Source organism: Parasteatoda tepidariorum, chromosome 8 (genome assembly GCF_982258835.1).
Source record: "Parasteatoda tepidariorum strain Cologne lab strain chromosome 8, Ptep-v5.0, whole genome shotgun sequence".
Taxonomy (NCBI): Eukaryota; Metazoa; Arthropoda; class Arachnida; order Araneae; family Theridiidae; genus Parasteatoda; species Parasteatoda tepidariorum.
This window is the reverse complement of record NC_141762.1, coordinates 24,044,970-24,068,776: the sequence shown is the minus strand read 5'-3', so window position 1 is coordinate 24,068,776 and position 23,807 is coordinate 24,044,970. Positions and strand designations below refer to the sequence as shown.

At 28.4% G+C, this 23,807-nt stretch overlaps 2 protein-coding genes across 15 annotated transcripts in view; one reads left to right on the top strand and one right to left on the bottom strand.

Annotated features, from left to right (window-relative positions):
- The window catches only part of Exo70 (exocyst complex component 7), an 81,465-nt gene extending 71,794 nt beyond the window's left edge, over window positions 1-9,671 (bottom strand). The window contains exon 1 of the mRNA XM_087150002.1: window positions 9,539-9,671. The gene's annotated coding sequence lies outside the window, so the exon portion shown is untranslated. The remainder of the gene's footprint in view (window positions 1-9,538) is intronic.
- Window positions 1-23,807, top strand: part of LOC107443017 (choline-phosphate cytidylyltransferase B) — a 55,390-nt gene that overhangs the window by 12,770 nt on the left and 18,813 nt on the right. For 2 of the 14 annotated variants that reach the window (XM_043051575.3, XM_071180590.2), the window contains exons 1-5: window positions 9,644-9,781; window positions 14,864-14,936; window positions 21,383-21,689; window positions 21,776-21,884; window positions 22,854-22,970. In XM_043051575.3, coding sequence (XP_042907509.1) covers window positions 14,896-14,936; window positions 21,383-21,689; window positions 21,776-21,884; window positions 22,854-22,970 — 574 coding nt within the window. In that variant the 5' untranslated portion in view covers window positions 9,644-9,781; window positions 14,864-14,895. Of the gene's footprint in view, window positions 1-6,910; window positions 7,040-9,128; window positions 9,475-9,643; window positions 9,786-10,532; window positions 10,556-11,293; window positions 11,564-14,863; window positions 14,937-21,382; window positions 21,690-21,775; window positions 21,885-22,853; window positions 22,971-23,807 lie in introns of those variants that run through there. The other 12 variants (XM_043051576.3, XM_071180591.2, XM_043051572.3 and 9 more) reach the window with 10 other exon arrangements.

Below are 23,807 nucleotides of genomic sequence, written 5' to 3'. Positions count from 1 at the left end.
TTATAGTTCAAAGAAATATTTTTTTGAATTGAGTAACAAAATAATTACTAAAATTAATTTCTTAGTAACCGAGTTCTAAGTGCAGAAGTTGTTTACGTGCCCCCATTTCTTCCCCATCCCCCATTTTGTGCGGCAAATATTAATATACAACGAAAAATATTTATACTATCGATTTAAATACAAACATGTTTTGATTGACCTGATTTGGTATTTTTATTCGGACAGATACAGGGCTAGATGTATAATACATTTGGAATGTACTTTTTGAATTTACATATAAGATCCTGAAAATCTAATCATTAGATTAAAAACGTTTTGCAAATATCATCCACACATTCAAAGTTTTATCTTTATGCAAAGAAATTAAAAACAATGCACTAAAATTAACAAAAATAGAGGAAAATCATAAAAAAATGTTATGAAAAGCATGAGACTGCATATAAAAGTGTAAAGTCATGCTCATGGAAACATGTAATAATAACTTAAGCAATGCATAAAAAAAAACTGCAAACGAAAATATCATCATGTGTTACTGTTATTTAGATACAAACAAAACATAATTTTCTTATTTCTTTTATGTTTAACCAAGACCTGAATATGGCCTAAACCCATTAGATCTGAACCTAGGGTCCATGGTTTCAGAATAGCTTTAGTAAAGAATCATAAAAAAATAAATTATTTTGTTATTCCTTTTTTTTGAAATTTAGATAAATTGGATGGACAGAAGGCTGCCGGTTAATTTGCCATAATTTTCAAACGAAAATTCGAACAGGGTGTCATTTAAAGTCACGTTGTTGACAATTTGCTAGTACGTCATTAGTAGTACTACAAACTCGAGTCAAGATTTGGTCGAGTTAGTAGTACTACTAATCGAGTTAAGATTGGAACTCCAAACTAATTACGATAAAAGCTTTCCCAAAGCTAAGCATAAATATTCCTCATACTATCTCTGCCTTTATAGCTGTGGAAATATTAATTTTAACAGAATAATAAAATAATATATATAATTGAATAAATGAATAAAAAAAAAAGTAGGAATTAAATTTAAAAAAATGAATGAAAATAAAAAAAATGAACTTATATTATTAGTATTAATCCATATTTATATTATTATTGGATAAGAAATGGATGTTTTTAGATATTAAGTCGTTTTTTTTTTCAGTTTCAAGATTGAATTTATATTCATTACTATGAAACAATTTTAATTAAATGTACGAATGCTCTGTTGATAAGATAGCATCATTCAAAGCAATGACCGTGACATAAAAATAACAAAATAATAAAAGTTTATGTACTTCGAGAGCTTTCGGTTTCTTGATCCCTCAATAATGCTAAAAATGCGGTCACAGATAAACGGAGAAAAAAAAATTCCTCTATGAAGGCTTCTTTTTCTTCCCCTGAAGGAAATTTCATCTTCTTTATTCGATGATATTTTTTTAATAATATTTTTGCACTACTAAGGGTGAAGGTGAAAAGTTGGCATTTATAACTAATAATAGTGATGGCCATTATTTATAAAGTTCTAGTTAGCACTCTCTGTGCTGCGAACATGTGCACATTATAGGAAAAACATGAGTGGTTTAACATGCTTTGTACAAAAATATTTTTGCAATTTTTCTTTTAAATTATAGAATTCAAAAATTGACCTTATTTGGCAGTTTACAATGTTTGCCATCTTCTGAGATTGTTGTTTTTCTTAAACGTTAATATTTTCCTCAAAAACATTTTATCTTCAAAATACACGGTTATTGTAGTTCTATGTAAGAACATTTCGTTAATGTGTTAATTGTGACGAAATGGACGATCAAATGGATTTGAAAAATAATCATTTGAATTATTTTAAAAAAAAACTGTACCTTAAGAATACAGATTATATGACTCAATAAGAAGAAATAGTACTTAAAAATAGTACGTAAACTAATTCTACTCATAAACGATACTTTTAACAATTCAAATGAGAAGCGGTCTTCATCGTTCTTTATTAAGTTTTTATTTTTATTTTTAAAAATTTTATTATAAATGCTAAGATTTAGATCTGATAACATTTAATCTCTCTCTCTTTTTTTGCTACTTTTGATAAATATCGACTCGAGTTCATAAAATAAAAAAATTAAGGTCTCGTGTGGGAAAAATAAATTTTCTACAGCACATGATAAATGGTAAATTTAAAAAAAAAAAAAAAAAACTAATGAAATTACAAAAAAAGCATCTAAATTTGCAATAACTTTCGAACAAATCAGAATTTCGCAGCTGAATTCACGTTAAGTTCTGAAATAAAACTGACTCTTGCTGCACGCCTAATTTAAACTCCGTAGTTGCGTTTCAGCGGGCTACAGATCCACCAAACCAGATAATTTTTCCCTAGAAGTTTAACAATTAATTATTCTTGAACTAATTTTTATTTCATCGTACTCCCTGTACATTTTTCTGCACCTCATCGTAATTTCAAAATTTTAAATGGTGTAATTTCTGCGAAGTAAAACAAAATGCAACTTAAAGAAAAAAGAAATGAGAAAAGTGCTTAGTTGCAATAACTTTCGCACAAATTTGAATTTAAAAAAAAATATTCGTGTTAAGTCCATAAACAAAACTGGCCTCTTCATCATGTCAAATTTAATCTTGTGACTTGGGGAGCGAACTGTATGGTATTCTTAATACCAATTTTAATATATTCTCGAACTAATTATAGAATTTTTACTTTTATTTCCTTGTACTCTCTGTACATTTCCTTCAACTCTCTGTACATTTCTCTTCTATAGTTTTCGTATGATGCATAACAAGTTTCTAAGTCTTACAGTTTTTGCGCAACAAAACAAAATGTAATGTTAAGTTGAACATACAAAGTTGCGTTGGTGTTGGCCTTTACGATTTTTCCCTACAAATGAAAATTATAAACTAACCTATTAATTTATTATTTTTCAAATGTGTACTAATATGATCAAACCTGGTTACTGGAGGATCATATGACCCTCTTATATTGAAGATTTGAATAGCAGAAATTATAAGGGCTATTAAAACTACGGCAATAATAATAGTATAAGGCGATAATAAATATATAAAGCAATAATAAATATATAAAGAAGTGCTACAGCCTATAATTTTGTCTAAAGAAATATCAAATATTTATTTATACAAGAAAATAACAAATCGTATGAGTTGAAACTGTTAAAGGAATATAACTTGTAAAAGTAAACTCTACTATGTGAACCGACAATTTTATTATTCTCTCTATAGTTTACTTCTTCTACTTGTTTGCTATTTGTTCTTTTTCTTAATATTTCGTGATGTTATCTCTATTTATTTATTTTATTTCATTTCATTATTTTTTCACTTTGTATCTTTTCTCGATTTCTCCTTTGATTGGATATCTTTCGGAATCCTTGCTCGATTAATGCAAAGAAATTATTCATTCCAACGGAACAATAGACGCATTTCGTTTTGGAAATGGAAATTTTCCGAACAATAAGTGATTACGTCTAATCATGTAATGTAGATAAGGTTAAAGTGGATACCTGTAAGCGACATAACGCTTGTGGGTAGAGTCTGATTGACTTTTTAATTGACAAATACCATGGTTTATCCACGATGACGTCACTTGCAGGTATCCAATAATTTCAAAATCAAAAGTTTTGTTTAATGCAGGTATAAAACAAGAAAAAAAATTACAAAAAGGCTTTTGTTATTGTCTGTCGAAAAAAATTTAATTTTCTTCATTTTTCTTGGATAAAAATGAAGCACATTATAGTTTTTGTGTGAATAATAGGCCTTTCAAAGTTTCTCGATTTCCCCACTTTCTTCTTCTCCGTTACCATGATGTCGACGAATCTCTCTTTTTATCCACACCATCGATATGTTATTGTTGAGCCATAGTAGAGCCAGGTGATAGAGCGCTCGCCTTCCAATGAGGTGGTTCGGGTTCGAATCACAGCGATGGCAGGACGATACAAATTCCGCAACCAGCTCTCACCGACCACAGAGCTGACGTAAAACATCTTCAGTGGTAGACGGATCATGGGTTAGAGTTCCCGTGCCGTCAAACAAATCGTGGGAGATTTTCGTGATTTATATTTCTATGTAAAACAAATACGGATTAGTTCCTTAAAAAAGTCCTCTACGAAGGCAAATTTTCCCCAATATTTGACACAGGAGTTCTCTTGTCTTCTGGATTGGGCTCACAATTACAAGGCTACGGATTTAAATATTGGCAGTCGTCGTAAACTCAAAAATTGGGTCGACTGTTCAACGACGGTTATAAAATATGTTATTGTCATTATAATATTGTAATAATGTGGATGCTAATTTTAATTACAAGGAGTATAAGAAAACTTTTTTTTTGTAAAAATTTAAAAAAAAATAGTTTGTAATTTGTCTCTATGTGAAAGCATATTTATTAACATCGTCTTTGGAATGAAAACTCTACTTAAATTAAAACAACCTTACAGCCTGAAAAAACAAATTGCAGACACATTTGGAGTAAAAAGTGCAGTTTTTAAGACCCTAAACTTCATAAGCGATTGGCATTTAGTGTACTTAATGCCAATAGCAAATAATGTGCACAGCAAAATTTGGTTGAAGGACATTTGTTTTTATCTATTTCCGTTCACAACAAAAAAAAAAAAAAGAAAAAAAAATTCTTAATTTATTTTCAGAAATGCTATGCACCGAAATATAATTATCTGTTTTGTTCTATTCTATTTTTTTATTGTTATTCGGTAGAAATAAAATAGAATTATGCATTTCTTCTACCTCTTCGCAGGGGAAAATCTTTATTATAGTTTAAATCTTAATCCTAACATTAGCAAGTATGTTCCTGATAAGGGGATGCCATGCCACGGGAAAAACTTTTCACGATAAATTTTGTTTCACTTCTATTGATATTAGAAATTTTAATGAGAAAACTCATCGAGTTCAACTTAACCTAGAGTAAACAATTAAATTTAAAATGCAAGAAATCAAAATGCAAACAAATGTTGGCAGGATTATTTGGGATAACGCAATGGGGAAGTTATCCTGCAACAATTTGTTTGCTTTTGTGTAATTAGAAAGTTATTTTTTTTAGCAACGACATCCAATTCAGTAAACATTGAAGTTTTAATTGGTGAAAAAAGCTGCTGACTTTCAAAATAACAAAATAAAGACAAGTTATTGCTATATTTTCTCCGCAGCAGAAATGCGCATTGGGGGTGCTCAGTGTTGGCCTATAAGTAATCCTGCCAACATTTGTTTGAATTTTAAATTTAATGGTTAACCCCATGTTTACCTGAATTCCCTTTTCTACACTTCAAATTTTAAATTACTTGTGTGGGTGAAAGTAAATTTGCCATAAAAGGTTTCTTCCGCTGTATATCTTCGTCTTGAGGAATCAGTAGAACTTCTTCAGACAGGCATCTTTCAAGAATATAGACATTGTTGGTAACGCTATTTTTATCAATTTATATGCTTCAAATTTTAAATTACTTATGCAGATGAAAGTAAGTAAGCCATAAGGGGTTTCTTCCGCTGTATAGCGTCCTCTTGAGGAATCAGTAGAATTTGAAAAACTATATAAACCGGCATCTTTCAATAATATCGACATTGTTGATGACGTTATTTTTATCAATTTATATGCTTCAAATTTTAAATTACTTATGCAGATGAAAGTAAGTAAGCCATAAGGGGTTTCTTCCGCTGTATAGCGTCCTCTTGAGGAATCAGTAGAATTTGAAAAACTATATAAACCGGCATCTTTCAATAATATCGACATTGTTGATGACGTTATTTTTATCAATTTATATGCTTCAAATTTTAAATTACTTATGCAGATGAAAGTAAGTAAGCCATAAGGGGTTTCTTCCGCTGTATAGCGTCCTCTTGAGGAATCAGTAGAATTTGAAAAACTATATAAACCGGCATCTTTCAATAATATCGACATTGTTGATGACGTTATTTTTATCAATTTATATGCTTCAAATTTTAAATTACTTATGCAGATGAAAGTAAGTAAGCCATAAGGGGTTTCTTCCGCTGTATAGCGTCCTCTTGAGGAATCAGTAGAATTTGAAAAACTATATAAACCGGCATCTTTCAATAATATCGACATTGTTGATGACGTTATTTTTATCAATTTATATGCTTCAAATTTTAAATTACTTATGCAGATGAAAGTAAGTAAGCCATAAGGGGTTTCTTCCGCTGTATAGCGTCCTCTTGAGGAATCAGTAGAATTTGAAAAACTATATAAACCGGCATCTTTCAATAATATCGACATTGTTGATGACGTTATTTTTATCAATTTATATGCTTCAAATTTTAAATTACTTATGCAGATGAAAGTAAGTAAGCCATAAGGGGTTTCTTCCGCTGTATAGCGTCCTCTTGAGGAATCAGTAGAATTTGAAAAACTATATAAACCGGCATCTTTCAATAATATCGACATTGTTGATGACGTTATTTTTATCAATTTATATGCTTCAAATTTTCAATTACTTATGTAAATGAAAGTAAATTTGCCATAAAAGGTTTCTTCCGCTGCATAGCCGCCGCCGAGAAACTATAGACACCATTGAAAAAAGAAAATGTTTTAAAAATTTTTGAGAAAAGCGTGTTTGAGCCAAGCAGCATTTTTTAAAATTTAAAATAAACAAGAATTTGATGAATGAAGTAAAATTATTATTTTTTAATGTAATAAGTTAATAAATAAATAAAAAAAATTACTTTTCATTTCTTGGCAGTGATCAAAAATTTGCGAATTAGGATTTTTTGAGAAAAATATAAGTATTATAGCAAGGTGTTATAATTTAGATTTATAAGCATATCCTGAATTTATAGCACTCATTCTACCAGCTGATCTAATTTGAAGACAGGATGGAATTAGTGCAATAATGACGTCTTCAAACTTTATCACATTTTTACGTGACTTAAGTCTTTTGTTGTCAATTACTGTCATTCCACATTCTAAAATGACTTTTCGTTCTATGAATCAGCAACAAAATTTGATGTCTGTAATTTTAGTGTTGGGTTAAGTTAAAAAACACTAAAAATACCTGCGTTATAAATTAAGGTAAGTCAAGTCGTTTATTTACTTGGTTTTCAGACATTTGTGTGTAAATAACAATTATTGCTATAATCATTATAAATTTATATATATATATATATATTGAAATAAATAAATTATAGAATATTAAATCCTAAATTAATTATACAAGTGTCTTTTTTATATTGACTATTGATCTTCAAACAATTATAAATTTGAATAATAACGCTCTTACGATCATTTTATATTTTCTAATTATCCCCCTCAATTTTATTTGTCTTTGCTAAAATACTGAATTCCGTCAAAATACTTTAAAGTCAGGACGGTTTATACAGGGTACTTCATAATCACTGCCCTTCATGTACATTTTGAGAATCCTTGTCAAAATTATAGTAAAAAAAAGTGTACACATTAGCAGTTGCAAAAAATATTAAGGTAAGAAAAAAAGAAAGCTTAAACCAGTTAATTGCCTGTTAAAATGCAAGCGTCGTTTTAATAATCATCTTTCAACTCTTCTCTGCTTCCCCCCGATAATTAAACAGGTTTTGATGTTTTCTGTTTCAATTTTGTGCATAGTGTTTCGGATAAACCTTGGTGGATCAGGGGATAGAGTGCTCACCTTACAGCGAGGTGAACTGGGTTCGAATCTCAGCGGTGGCTGGAATATTCTCCCGTAAAATATCCTCAGCGGTAGACGGATCATGGGTTAGAGTTCCACTGCCGTCAGGCTAACCGTTGGAAGTTTCCGTGATTTCCCTCTCCATGTACCGCGAATGGGGGTTAGTTCCCTCGAAAAGTCCTCCAAGAAGGCAAATTTCTTCCAATACTTGATCTTGGAGTTCCCTTGTCTTCTGGATTGGGTACAAAATTACAAGGCTACGGAGTTGAACATTGGCAGTCGTAAACCCAAAGTTGGGTCCGCTGTTCCAAAAATATAATAATATAGTGCTTCGACGAGCTGAGGTGGTTCTGGGGGCAGGGCGCTCGTCTTTCTGTGAGACAAACCAGATTTGAATCCTAGCGGTGGCTAACGAATGCGATAATTCTCTGGGGTTTTCCTTTCTATATTATGCAAATGTTAGTTAGTTGCATCAATAAGTCTTCCACGAATTCTAATGTATCTCAATGCTTAATCCAGGAGTTTACTTGTCTTCTGGTTTGGGTTCAAAATTTCAAAGTTACGTAGTTGAACATTAATAGTCGTAAATCCAAAAATGAGTTGGCCTTTCACCGCCGGTTATAAAATGAAATAAATTAGTCATTCAAGAGATTTCAGAATCAATTTTATCCTCTTCGTTTCAATATGAATTTGTGATCCCTAGTGAGAATACTTATTTTTTCGACTTCAGTTTTTATTACCTACCTAATAACATATGTAAAGAGTATACAAGTTGTTTCCTATAGGAAACAACTTGTATATGCTTAACGTTTAAGATTAAACTTTTAAAATTCTGTTGTGCTTTAGTTTTATAGAAATTTAATATTTTGAATTAAATTATTTTTTAATTTTTTTCTCTTTCTTTTTCTTCTCTCTTTTTTTAAAAAAAAAATTTTTTTTATTCATTTTTCATTCCTTGATTTTACCGACTATATTTGCTACAGAAGGAAACAACTTGTATATGCTGTAATGTATTATATGTTTTTGTGTCTGAATCTTGTTTTAAATCTAAATAATTAAGCGGACTCTTTAAACGTTTAAGATTCTGTTCTGCTTTAGTTTTGTTGAAATTTAATTTTTTGAATTAATTTATTTTTCAAATTTTTTTTCTCTTTCGTTTTTTTAAAAAATTTTTTTATTCATTTTTCATTCTTTGATTTTGCCGACTATATTTGCTATAGAAGGTATGAAACGTAATTTAAACAAGAGAATGTAAATGAATTGTAAAATGAACGAGGGAAAAAAGTCTCTAAAAGGTAATTAAAATTGATGGTGAAATAAATTATAAATTATTATTTATGTTTAAGTATCCAAACTTTTGCATAATTCAGTGATAAAGTCGATTGAGTAAATTTATTAAGCCTAAAAATAAAATTTTGTAAAATTTTGCTTTCTATAATTAAATTATTTATATTTTAATTTTCTGCATAATTATTTATAATGAGTCTGATTTTGCAGCTGGGAAAAAACTTGCTGTATTTGTAAGATTATTCCAATTTGATTGGAACTTTTTTTTCCATTTTTGATGACGATTGAAATTTGATGATTTTGTTGTACCCGAAAACAAAGATCTTGCTCTTTTCACCATCTACTATAAACAGACTTCATGACGTCACGACAACAATCCTGATATTTCGTCAAGGCTTCACCGTCCTCCACGTTAACTGCATTCGCGTGATACCCATTCCATATTTCTTTTTTGTTTTGTTATAGCACCACGTGACTACCTGGCGACGTAAATGTTTTTCTTCCGCATCCACATCAAGTTAGAAATGTTTAGAAAATGAGCAAAAAAATTTCAAAGGTGAGCTGTTATTGAATATTCATAACATTTTCAATGTATTAAACTAATTAATTTATTTACTTACATTTTAAATTTCAACGGTTGCAGTAGTACATCGTAATTAAGTTTTTTCTTTCGAAATTATTTCAACAAAACTGAAGATAGAATGTCCTCAAGTTATACTATTGACTAGAAAAAAAGAAATATTTTCACCCTTGCACCGTGAAAGACTTTGATCTCTATGTCCACTTGCTTGTAATTGATTTGATTTTTGATTAAGATTTTTCTATCTCTTTTTACTCTGAATGATTTTCAACTTGATCGCCTAGTAGGTACATCTTGAATAATTTTTCAAATTTACTATTTACTTTTTATTCTTTTCTTGTCTTGAAACCTAAAATCAGTAATAAAAAAAGTGTGCTTCTATTTAGTGATATGAATATCGTTTGAGTTTTTAGCAAGAAGTAAAAAAACGAACGCTGAGTGTCAAACGTTTTATTTTTAGTTATGAATGTTCAGCAGTATTCATGCGTAAAAATATCTTATCTAAAGTTTCCAGTTACTTTTGAATAATATTAAAGTTCGTAAGTTCAATATTAATGGAAAAAATGCTAGCTTTTTATTTTGTAATTGCAATCTAATAGTTAGCAGATGTTATATTATGAAGCCGATTTTCGAAAAATTCCCTCCTTTATTATAAAAATGAAATTAATCAGTTATATTAATCTAATAAAATTGTAGTTATTTTGAATTTTGAAACCACATTCGAGGTATGGAATTATCTATACATTAGGAAATTAACATAAAAAATGAATCTCTTAATTGGGTGTATTGTTTCAATTGTCATTTGTTTCAAACATGTATGGGGGAAAGTTTACAATAGGAGGCCTTTCTTATTTTTTGTCAAATTTTTATGTTCTTGCAAAAAACAGGAAAAATGGCTAAATGATATTTTCTAATAATAATTAAAAAATGGAAGATTTCATGATACAGTTAAAGCTTAAATTTACAAATCTTTTTAAAATGTATAGTTTTTAGAGTTATACTGTATTTTAGAAATACTATGTTTCTATTATTAGGTAAAAAGCTTAAAGAGAAACATGTAAGTGACATTTTGACATAAAATAATTTTTTTTATTAAAAATTAATAAATGAACTTTTTAATTAGAGGAGTGATTTCAATTGTTAATTGTTTTAATACTGTATTTAGCCAAATCAAAATTACGAAATAGTTTCTAGAGTTGGAATTTAGGAATATTATGTTTAAAATGTTTGTTTTAGAAAGAGCTTATGGAAGAACATTATATATTGCCATAAAATGCTTTTATTAAATATTAATACAAATGAATTTATTAATTATTTGTATAAGTTCAATCATCAAAGTTTTAAACATATTAATATACATATCTAATAATACTAACACTATTTCATGAATTGTTATTTGTTTTAAAAATATATCTAATTTATTTCAAACTTGCATATAACCAAGTTAGTTATCTATAATTGTATCTAAAATGGGGATGAATTTTAGAAATAATACATTTTTAGTGCTTAGTGTAGAAGAATGAGTTACATAGCATGTGCATTCAGATTTTTAAATCTGTTTATTAGCTACAGTCAATTTCAGTATTGAAGATCAATCTTTGCTCATCTACTTAATGTTTCAGCAGCATTTAAATCAGTGATAATAAATGTAAATAATTCCTTAAATCATAAGAAAAATTCACTATGGCCTCTTGAATATTGTAAAACAGCCATATGTTTTATCTACTCTTGATTTTCTTATCACAGCATACCTTACATTTTATGATAAGTCACCTGTTTCCATACTATATCTTTTCAATTTTACAGCAAATAACCACAATAGTATGGTTATCAATAAAATTGTTTCTTGTCATACTCTTACCGTGAATTAATAATTTTAAAACTGTAAAAGAACTTATTCAAATAGCAAAATCATTTTTGAAGACGTCCCTATTTGGGCAATTAGTATAAGATATTTTGATTTGCTTTTAAATTTATTTTCTATTTAAATATAATGTGATTATTGCAAAAATGTATTTTTAAAACTTATTTGAAGTAGCTGATTTAATTAGAATAATCAATATTAGTAAGTTTTTTAACTCTTGAAGTTCAAGAAATACTTAAAATAGTAAAAAATGCATTTGCTTTTGAGGTAATTGCCAATGTTAAAAAGAAGGAATGTTTATTTTCGTCTCTTTCACAGTTACTTTTATTGCGATATTGCTTTTGCATTTTGTTACTGTTTAGTGTTACATGTAGAAAGAATTACTGTTTATAGTTGTCAATCGCCAAAATCTTACTTTTAAATTAGATAAATATAAGAAGTTAAGCATAGTAGTGTGCTAAAAAGTGTTTACAGATTATATCCTTTAACCCCTTTCTGTGTTGATTTATTTTAGTTCATAAAGTACCAGTACTTGTTTTCTTTTTAAATTTAGGCACGGGTACTTTTACCCAAAATATCTTATTTCATATACTTTTTCAAAAGATGGTGTTGGATTTCTTACTGTTTGTCATTTGGTGAAAATAATAGTAACCAAATCATAAAGAATAATGTATCAAACAAATTTGTTATAGGGTTATACCTTTTTATTGGTTTATTTGTTTTGGTTGCCAACTAACATAAAAAAATCAGAAGAAAAAAATATTGTTGGCAAAGTTGGAAATTGCACAATATTTTTTTTAATATTGAAAATGATTTATTGAAATATGACCTTTCATTGATAAAAGCTTGTGAAAATGCTATTCCTTGTACCTAAAAAGAATACCAATTTAATTAACTATAACTTGGAGCCTTTGTATGATGAATGAAAAAAAAAAAAAAACGATACAAGTGTGGTCAAAACAAGGTTGTAAAATTTGGTGAAGGAAGTACTGTAGACAGGGTTGGCAGGTTTTTGACATGTGACAGTTTTTGACAGTTTAAACCATGGTTTAAACCGTCACGTCAAAAACCTCACTGTCAAAAATGTCGAAAATGTCAAAAACCTATATTCATATGTGAAATTTAATTAATACATAAAATTTATATATTTTTTAAAGGATAGTGTTTCTAAATATGTTCTAGAAAAAATAAATTTTAAATTTTGAAGAAACACTTATATTTTGAATAGTAACCAAAATCTTGTACTTTTGAAAACTCACATCTTTTGTAATATTATGTATTCATTTTCATGTGTTATTGAAAATCTGCAGTGATATTATTAAGAAATTTATTTATAACCAAATTTAGTGTATAGTATAGATTATACTAAAAATTAGACATTTTTAAAGATAAACATTAGCAGTTTTGTACATTAGACATCTTCTTTTAAAGAAAAATTTTTTTTTAATATTCTTTTAAATCTTCTTAATAATCTTTTTAACATAAGACAATACAAATTTAAGTGCTTTCTGTTAAATACACAGAGTAGTTAGTGTCGATTTACAGTATATTCAGCCTATTCATTTACTATGCTGAACATTTAGTTTATCCAAATACTTGTGAATTTCATTTTGCTGAATACGATATAGTTTTGTTGAATATCTAAATATTCAGCTGTTGAATAATTACTTCTTGCTTTCAAGATATGCATTATTTGTATTCTTAATATAAGTGGAGAAAGAAAAAATTAAGAGATAAAAATTGTTTTAAAATGATAAGTGTAATAATTATAAATAAATATAATAAACAATATGAATTATATTTATCATTATTCATAAATATAACTACTTTTAAATTCAAATTAACATATTGGATAATAAAGATATTTGGTATAACATTAAAAAAAAAATTTTATACACTTGTATCTTGTATCAAGTTTGTATTTATACAACATAACTTGTAAGCACCTTATAAATATTAGTTATATGTTCCTTATATGTCAAAAATGCATAGTAATAAACTTTTAATTTTCTTAAGTAAGTAAGTCAAAAAGAAAAAAAAAAAAAGTTTTAAATATAAATATTTAAACAATTTTTGTGCAAAATTTTTCTGCACATGCATTTGAATATAAATTTCTGAGATTTTAAATCTGTTATTTTACCTTAATTTTAATTAAAAAATATTTTAAAACCTGCTGATTACCTATAGTATAATTAAATTTCAATATAATGCATGGCAACTGTTGGTAGTTTTGAAGTTTATATATTTTCTTGGCAAATTTCAGTTTTTGACATTTTTGACGGGTTTTTGACGGTTTAAACCAGTATTATACCCTTGTCATGTCAAAAACCACTTTTTGACGTCAAAAACCCAACCCTGACTGTAGACTTATAAAATATCTAATTAAACAGATTTCTTAATTAAATTTTTTTAGTCCTTTTTTGTAGTTTTGTAGTACGGCTAAATGTGTCGTAATAATTGTTCTGTAATAATTATTCTAGATTTTAATAGGAGATGAATTACTTATTAATAAGGGTAAATTGTAGGTGAAGTCTAACCTTTGTCAAACTACTTTTGGAAATTTGTATGAAAATTTCCTTGCCAAGCAGCTTTTAGTTATTGAAGAATAGATTAACCAGTGTTTTCATCTCAGAAAAAAAAATGAGTGAGAATTTCTCACCCTTTCTCAAAAACAGGGTGAGATTTCAAAAAAGTTAAGTGAGATTTCAAAAATTAAAAAAAAAAAAAGAAAAGAAAAAAAACAAAGAAACTTGAAAAAAAAATCATTTCTTTAATTATAATGCATTTTTAACAACTTCTAATTTCTAAAGCAATGAATATTTTTGCTGTATCATCATATGGAAAATGTTCTACAGCTACTTTTTCATCAGCTATTCTTATTAGGTTGCTAAAATGCGTATTTGTTTCGTTTTGATCATTTCTACCTACATTTGTTTCATTTTCATTTGTTCGTTTCGGAGTAGAAGATATTGGCTTTACAAGGTATTTGTTCATCTTACATTAAAGAGTAAAAATTTGAACGTCTTAACATGAAGAAACCTTACCGACGGTAAACACGTGGTTGCAGAGAAATGCGTTCTGAAAGAGGTTCCGTGGTTCCGAAGGATGGTGTTCTGTTGTTCTTCAAGGTTCTGAACAATACTGGTAAATAGGGAAGCTAGATATTGGGGCAGATGTTGAAAATAATAAAAGATCCAGGAAGAAAAGTAAAACGGATTTTATTCTAAATGGCGCAAATGAGAAATTTTTTTCAAAATGCGAGAAATTCGCGAATTTTGAAATTGGTTTATAGAATGCGCGAATTTCTCGCGGTAATAATTTTTTAGTGCGAGAATCTAAAAAAATATGCGAGATTCTCTCATTCTCGCGCTGTAGTGAAAACACTGTTAACTGATATTTTTTTTAATGAACTTGATCTAGATTCTCTTAACTCAAGTTGACACTTTGTAATTAAAATTTTATATATATATATATATATATAAATAAAAACCTTTCTTTCAGATTTTTTACTGAGGCAAATAAATAAAGGAACAATGGAAGGCAATGCTCCAGAATCGCAACCACCACAACACATGTAAGTTAAACCATCTTTCATTCATTGATAATATGATTAATTTGTAATCCTAATTGTAGAAACCTTTGTAATGATCTGTAGTACCACCATATTTTTTATCTGCCAAACATGTAGTAAAATATTTTTATTTAAAAGTTGCACTTTGTTGCATCATAAGTTTTACAAGGCAAGAATATTTAATATTTTTCCACAATATATTTCAAATGAATAATATTTTGGGATTTCAATCATCTGGATGATTGAAATCCCAATGATCATCAAATCCCAATAATCCCATCAAAAATGAACTGAATATCTGGTGAACAAAATGAAGCTTGTAAGAAAATAATGCTCAAAACAATCCAAATCTTTAAAAATATATAAGTTTTACATGAAATTAACATAAATTTGACTGTTGATGTTCTAAAACAGTGGTTTCCAACTGGCGGCCTATGGGCCACATCCGACCCGCCAAGCTTTTTTTTTGTGGCCCGCAGACTAAAATGTATTAGTTGTCATTTTTTGCGGACAATTTTTGTAAAAAATCTATTTAAAGTACTTTTCTTCGTTAAAAAAAACTTAATTTCTTCGTTTCTGTGAAATTTAACATACTAACAATGCAAAAAAATTATTTCTCAGGTAAAAATCTACTTCTTATTTTAAATTGAAATTCAATACTTTTGTTTTGTACAACTTGATAAAAATCTGAAAGTAATATTTAATGTTCCTTCAAGCATAAGAGTTCTGTATAAAATGTTGATAAAGTTGCGACTTGCCATTTGACTGGTGTTTTTAATTACGGCCCCCGGCCTCATTTAAGTTGGAAACTCCTGTTCTAAAACATAAAACAAATGAAGGGAAAAGGGGGGAAAAGTAAAATGGCTGTAGAAATTATGAATATAAACTGTGCTATGCTGCATACTGTCACATCAATTATTGTTGATGGAGCCTGAGCAAAAGCATATACGATTCTCAAGTTATGACTTGATAAATGTATTTAGGGATTGACAGTAAAGTTTATATGTTATACAAGATAATTTTGAAAGGTGACTGACTAAGCTGGTCGCCAAAGGCAACTAGTGCATCGATAAAATTGCACTGCAATGCAAAAACTTGTTGTTTTTTTTTAGGTAACAGTTAAATTTCTTAGGAACTATTATAATTAATTTCGGAATCAGGATTGGCTTTTGATTTTAGAAACTGGTTTTTGACATCACAAATGTCAAATGCGGGTTGAAACTACAAAAATCTAGTGTGTGATTTATCCTCAACCTAGGTATGAGGTTTATGACTAAAATTTGGTGTAAGCAGTTTTATAGCATAAAATTTTATTTATAAATAATTCAATATGTACTTCTTCTACCTGCATTACAGCCGATTGCCAGCCATGACTGTCTCAAGCATCTTTATCCATATCTTGATCAATCAGATGCCACTACGTTCCATGTATCAACTCTCACACTGCTCTGATTCTTTACCACATTACCTAACCATATTGCATGTAATCCAGCTCTTTCTTTTTCTTTCTGGCTTGAAAAAAGTTGTTTTTTTTTTATTGAGTTCTCATTGTCATATCTATAGATAGGACCTAGCCATCTCATTTATTGAATTTTAATAAACTTCACTATATTTGGTTCTCTGAATTTGTTGTATAATTCAAAGTTGTATCTTATTCGTGCATTATTCTCCATTACCACGTTTAAATTTTTTCTCAAGATTTTTTATTCAAATATAAGTAATCTATTTTCTTCTAATTCGTTCATTGTTCAGTACTCTCTTCCATAAAAAAAACTAATAATTTTACTAAGGTTTTACATAGTTATATCTTTTGTTTTCTTAATCAAGTATTTTGATTTGAACTATTCTTTTATTCCAAAATAGCATATATTAGCCATATTTATTCTGTTGGTAATTTCTTTTTATTATGCCATTATTCTTGTTTAAAATTGTTCCCCAGTATTTAGACTGTTCATTTCTCCAATGAAAAGATTGCTGCTGCTTATTTAATTTGGTATCAAGTAGTTCTTTTAACCTTCCGTTAGTCGCGCACTTGTTTCCGACATGGTTAATCGCGTTGCACCTGTGAGGTGTTTCTGATTTTTTAAAAGCCAAATGAAATTTAGTCTAGTTTAAATAGTTAATTGTTACCAATTTAAGACTCTTTAGAGAGATAAATATCAAAAAACTTATTTACCGAAGATAAATTTTTCTTGCTCCCGCGTCGGATCTCTTCCTCCATCACAAGATGTTCAACTAATTAACGCAAGAAGGTTCTGCGGTTTTTTACTCCATAACCATTTTCTGTGTATATAACTTGACCATTTATACCTGCTACGTTGAGTAGGACTGAAAATGAGATAAAATATATATTTTTAATTCATAAAAATATTATATCCATAATACTTGCGTCAATGGTCGCGCTGCACCAGAGGGGTGATTCGAGCGGTTCCAACTCTCCATCGACATGTTCTAAGGTCGGTTTTGCACGGACATTTGAGTAATCCAAAGTTAGGAACATAACATTAGGCTCGACCCCCGGAAAAATCTATTGACGGCAAAGGAGGTGAAAGTGCAGTAGGGATGCACCTGTGAGGTGCGCGCGACTAACGGAAGGTTAAGCTATGATTATCTGTGTGAGTGCAACATGACCATGACATTGGAGCGAATATTAACGGGGAATCAATCGTCAACCTTCCTGTTTTGAGGGGCATACATTCTATGTGTTCAAACTTAATGCATTCGCACATGCTGCTGCAGCACCTTGCAGAGCCGAATTTGCTTTTTTCAAAAGAAAAGGCTCCGTCGGATATAGATAAACCGCCTTTGAGAACAGATACTTTGAAAGTGGATCTATTATAGAATTAATATGAGCCTCATTTTACCCTAATCGTTTATAACCTTAGGCACTACGAAATATCCATGCTCAGGTTTTGTATTGGACAATGTCTCTTTAATGTTTTGAAAATTTATAACATCATCACATAGCATCATGGCAGTATAGATGAATGCCCTTATGTATACTGCCATAAGGTATAGGAGAAACACCTTCAAGTATTCACTTGCAATAAAGTATCATGTATCCAATCCAGCATTGTCAGTTCTCATTTGATAATTTAGATAGGCTTTTCAAAAACATACTTTTTTATTTTCAGTAATTTTGCTTGTTATTGGCATGATTTTAGTCTTTTCTTTATTGACAATTAATCCAAGATTTTTAGTTGCACTCCCAATGTCTTTGTGAACTGCCATTATATCTTTCTTAGTTCTATATACAGTATTTATATCAGTGGTTCCTAATTTTTGTTCATCTTTGGAACCATAAAGGATCAAACTTCTATAGGCGGAACCCCATAAATAAAATATATAAAGTTACAATCAAGACTTAGTTAGAGTAAAGACTTCATAAATAAAGTATATAAAGTTAATTGGGACAGGGTTGGGTTTTTGACATGACAAGGGTATAATACTGGTTTAAACCGTCAAAAACTGAAGTTTGCCAAGAAAATATATAAACTTCAAAACTACCAACAGTTGCCATGCATTATATTGAAATTTAATTATACTATAGGTAATCAGCAGGTTTTAAAATATTTTTTAATTAAACTTAAGGTAAAATAACAGATTTAAAATCTCAGAAATTTATATTCAAATGCATGTGCAAAAAAATTTTGCACAAATTTTTTTTAAATATTTATATTTTGAAAAAAAAAATTTTTTTTTTGATACTTAAGAAAATTAAAAGTTTATTGCTATGCATTTTTGACATATAAGGGACATATAACTAATATTTATAAGGAACTTACAAGTTATGTTGTATAAATACAAACTTGATACAAGTGTATAAATTTTTTTTTTAATGTTATACCGAATATCTTTATTATCCAGTATGTTAATTTGAATTTAAAAGTAGTTATATTTGTGAATAATGATAAATATAATTCATATTGTTTATTATATTTATTTATAATTATTATATTTATTTATAATTATTATATTTATTTATAATTATTACACTTATCATTTTAAAACAATTTTTACCTCTTAATTTTTTTTTCTCCACTTGTATTAAGAATACAAATAATGCATATCTTGAAAGCAAGAAGTAATTATTCAACAGCTGAATATTTAGATATTCAACAAAACTATATAGTATTCAGCAAAATGAAATTCACAAGTATTTGGATAAACTAAATTTTCAGCATAGTAAATGAATAGGCTGAATATACTGTAATCGACACTAACTACTTTGTGTATTTAACAGAAAGCACTTAAATTTGTATTGTCTTATGTTAAAAAGATTATTAAGAAGATTTAAAAGAATATTGAAAAGATTTTTCTTTAAAAGATGTCTAATGTACAAAACTGCTAATGTTTATCTTTAAAAATGTCTAATTTTTAGTATAATCTATACTATACACTAAATTTGGTTATAAATAAATGTCTTAATAATATCACTACAGATTTTCAATAACACATGAAAATGAATGCATAATATTACGAAAGATGTGAGCTTTCAAAAGTACAAGATTTTGGTTACTATTCAAAATATAAGTGTTTCTTCAAAATTTTAAATGTATTTTTTCTAGAACATATTTAGAAACACTATCCTTTATAAAAAATATATAAATTTTATGTATTAATTAAATTTCACATATAAATATAGGTTTTTGACATTTTCGACAGTGAGGTTTTTGACGTGACGGTTTAAACCATGGTTTAAAATGTCAAAAACTGTCACATGTCAAAAACCTGCCAACCCTGAATTGGGAACATATAAACCAATAGAATTCTGTTTTATTTTGAAAATATTACATTATATAAATTTATAAATTTTATGAAAATATATAAATTTTATGTATTAATTAAATTTCACATATGAATATAGGTTTTTGACAGTAAGGTTTTTGACGTGACGGTTTAAACCATGGTTTAAACTGTCAAAAACTGTCACATGTCAAAAACCTGCCAACCCTGAATTGGGAACATATAAACCAATAGAATTCTGTTTTATTTTGAAAATATTACATTATATAAATTTATAAATTTTATGAAAATATATAAATTTTATGTATTAATTAAATTTCACATATGAATATAGGTTTTTGACATTTTTGACAGTGAGGTTTTTGACGTGACGGTTTAAACCATGGTAAACCATGGTTTTGACGGTTTAAACCATGGTTTAAACCGTCAAAAACTGTCACATGTCAAAAACCTGCCAACCCTGAATTGGGAACATATAAACCAATAGAATTCTGTTTTATTTTGAAAATATTTCATTAAAGGTCTAAATTATTTTTTCATCCTTTAATCATTATCTTAATTTATATTTTATGTCACATAGTACAGTTCGTAATTCTGGAATCTTATCTAGTAATGAATTTGTTTTTGTTGTATATACGTTAGCTAAAAATAAATAAAATAACAGATTAATGGTTTTCTTTGGAAGGAAAACTAAAAAGGACTGTTATTGACATTGAAAATGATTATATTTCTTTATTTGCAAATTTGTTTTATTTTATTATTATTTTGATTTGAAAAGCTGCAGAAGAAATACTGAAGCAATTATTTTATAAATGCATGTTCTTTTCATAGTTAATGCAAGATATTGTTTTTATAAAACTTATTAAATTTTTTTTCACTATTTCTTTTTATTGGCATTTTGGTTCTATTAATTTCATAAAGTCAAACAAAATATTGGATAATGGATTATTGATTAGATTTAAATATCATAAAAAATTTCAAGACAATTACTGCCAAACAAAAAAACTCATAACTTTTAGAACATCTTTAATTCTTCTACGGAAACTTGGGGTTTCGAGGAATACCATTCGGGATCTGCTGATTTATATTATCAGCAAATATTCATAATTGTACTGGCTTTTGGAAAATGGGCTTTCGTGTTTGTATGCTCGATCAGAATATGACTAAATGTATAATTAGATGTTAAAATATATATTTTCGGTGTTTATATAGTTACTAAATGTTTTTGTTAGTAGGTGTTTGGCAAAGAATTTTGATATGATGGATTTATCCATGGTTAAATTTTTAATGTGTCAAATTTTTTTTTACATGTTCTGGATGTACCAAATTTAGACAAACAAAACAGAAATCTCATATAAACATGTAAACATGTGCAGAAAAAAAAGTTTTGGAATTGTCTAAAATCAATGAAGTATTAACTACACATTCGCCAAAATTTTCACTAAAGGGCATAAATAATAAATTTGAAATGCACACTTGCAGTGAAAGTATACCAAAAGTTATTCTTTCCCTTACATCATCAGTCACTTCATGTATGTCTTCTTGTTTAAAATCATTATAATTAATGTTTCAAATGAAAAGTAGTTTCCAAAATAATTTGTATTAATTTGATCATTATATTTTAATAATTTGTATTTGTTTGTATTAAAATGCATAGAGTTTTGAAATTTATTTGAAATTTTTTTAAAAAATATTTATTTTAGGAATAATGGTGTTGGCCGACAAGCGAGAAGTCGCAAACGTAGCAGAGCTGAAGCTTGTTTAGGAAAAGAAAGTAGAAGAACTGAACCTTGCTTAGAAAAACAAAGTAGCGGAGCTGAGGCTTGCTTAGAAAGACAAAGTAGCGGAGCTGAGGCATGCTTAGACAGTCAAAGTAGCAGAGCTGAGGCTTGCTTAGAAAGACAAAGTAGCAGAGCTGAGGCTCGCTTGGAAAGACGTCGTTCAGGTAGTCGTAACTCCACTCATGCTAGAGAGAAAAAAACTCCATATGCAGATAGACCTACTACTTCTGTAAGTATGTTTTCTCATATCTATTTTTTAGTGCTGCTTTACTTAGTATTAGAAATATTCTAATAATATTATTTATTGTAATTTAGGCATTGTATCGACCTGCTCCATTTAGTGACGAACCTGAAGCCATTGATGCTAGAAATCGTTGCGATTATTCTGTTAAAATTACGAAAGAAATGGCTAAAAGTAGCAATGGTTTGTTAATTTGCTTATGATATTTTTATATTTTGTAACAATTTTTCAGTATGTAAATATTTATTCAACAGACAAGTTATAATGTATCAGAAAGATTTATTAATGAGTGATTATTTAAATGGCTTGTGATTCTTTTCTTTATTAATGAATTTAAGAAACTATTGTTTGGTAAAATAAATATTTTGGTGTGAACAATTCCCTGTGGCAGAATTTTTTCGAGCAATCTACGACAAAACTCTCTAACAAATAACAAACATATATGTTACTTAAAATAACAAAAGCACTGTGTTTACAAAAAAAACATGTAATTTTTTATTCTAATATTATGGATGATATTCTCGCATTTTGTTGGGAGGAGGGAGCACAAATTATTTCCTTCTCATTTTGTAAGTAATCATAACAATAAAAGAAAAATAATCGTAATCCGTAGTAGTAATTGTTGAAAAATAGATCGGCGGTGAAATCATGCGAATCTAACTCCTCAAATGCGTGTTTCGTTTTGAGATTAGGTTGTTGTAATAAATAATATTGTATTAAAAATATCGGATTTAAAAGCTATGGAGAAAGCAATAGCAATAACAGCTAAAAATTCGTTAGAATTATTGCCTTAAAAAGTAAATACTCGACTACACGATTCGAAATTCCATATTGTTTGAAATACATTGGGATATTTGAAATCCACTTGAAAATGAATCGAAATATTACATTGATTTACGATACTATCGGCATAAATTGAGCACATTAAAAAGAGATTATCTAAATGCATGATTCACATATTACATATAAATTTCTGTAAAAAAGAAATTTTTTCTTCTTTTCAATATAAAAATTTTTTGGCAAAAACTCTGTAACGTTCTGCGACAATGTCGCCGTGTCGCTGCGATTCTGCCACAGGGGAACAATTTATGTTTTTTCATTGTTGTATTCCTTTGCTTATTCTATTTAATTTCCTAAATGATATTTTATTAGCTCCCAGACCAGTACGGGTATATGCTGATGGGATTTATGATTTGTTTCATCAAGGTCATGCATGTCAACTTATGCAAGCAAAGTGTGCATTTCCAGATGTTCATCTTATAGTCGGAGGTATAATTCTTTATTTTAAAGAAGTACCTGGCTCTTAATTTAGTTTTTTTTTCAATTTCTCATAAAGCTGCTTTTCTCTGAGGGATCCCAAAATCAATTGGATGTAGATCAGCAGTTCCCAAGTAATGTTCCATGGTACGCCAGGGTTCCTGGGGAAGGTCACATAAGTTGTGTGAGCTGGGACTTTTATAATAATGTATTGAATAAATTACAAAAAGATGTGTATTTACATATGTTTGAATCAGTATTTTTCATTGAACTTTGAAATTCAAAATAAAATAACCGAATTTAAGAATAAGAATTATTTTTTGTTTTGATAACTATTCTCACAACTTATAACAGTTCTTTTTCAAAAAGCATATTTCAGCTTATTTTATTTAATTTCAACTTATAAGGCAAATACTACTGAACTTAATTTTAAAGCAAGAGCATTGGTACTGAAGACTTGCGAATTGAACTTCCTAACATATAACTTAATTTAGATTTATTGGTGAAGCAATGAAAATTGACATTAAATATTTCTGAATTAATTTATATATAGTTTTCTTTGTTAGTACATTTACACCTGCTAATGAACGGTTTTTAAAAGTCAGGATTCCGCCAAAAGAAGCTTGATTACTTATGGTTCCGTAGCTGAAAAAAAATAATAAAAAAATTGAGAAGTGCTGAGGTAGATTCCAGTTTATTTTTCTATATTTCTAATTGTTTTTTCTTTGTGTTATTTAATGAAAGAAAAATGATCAGCAAGAAATATTTTGTGCAAATTTGCTCTAGTATTTTAATAGTTAAATGGTTAGGGAATTTTGTATAAAAATATGTTTAAGTATTATGTATGAA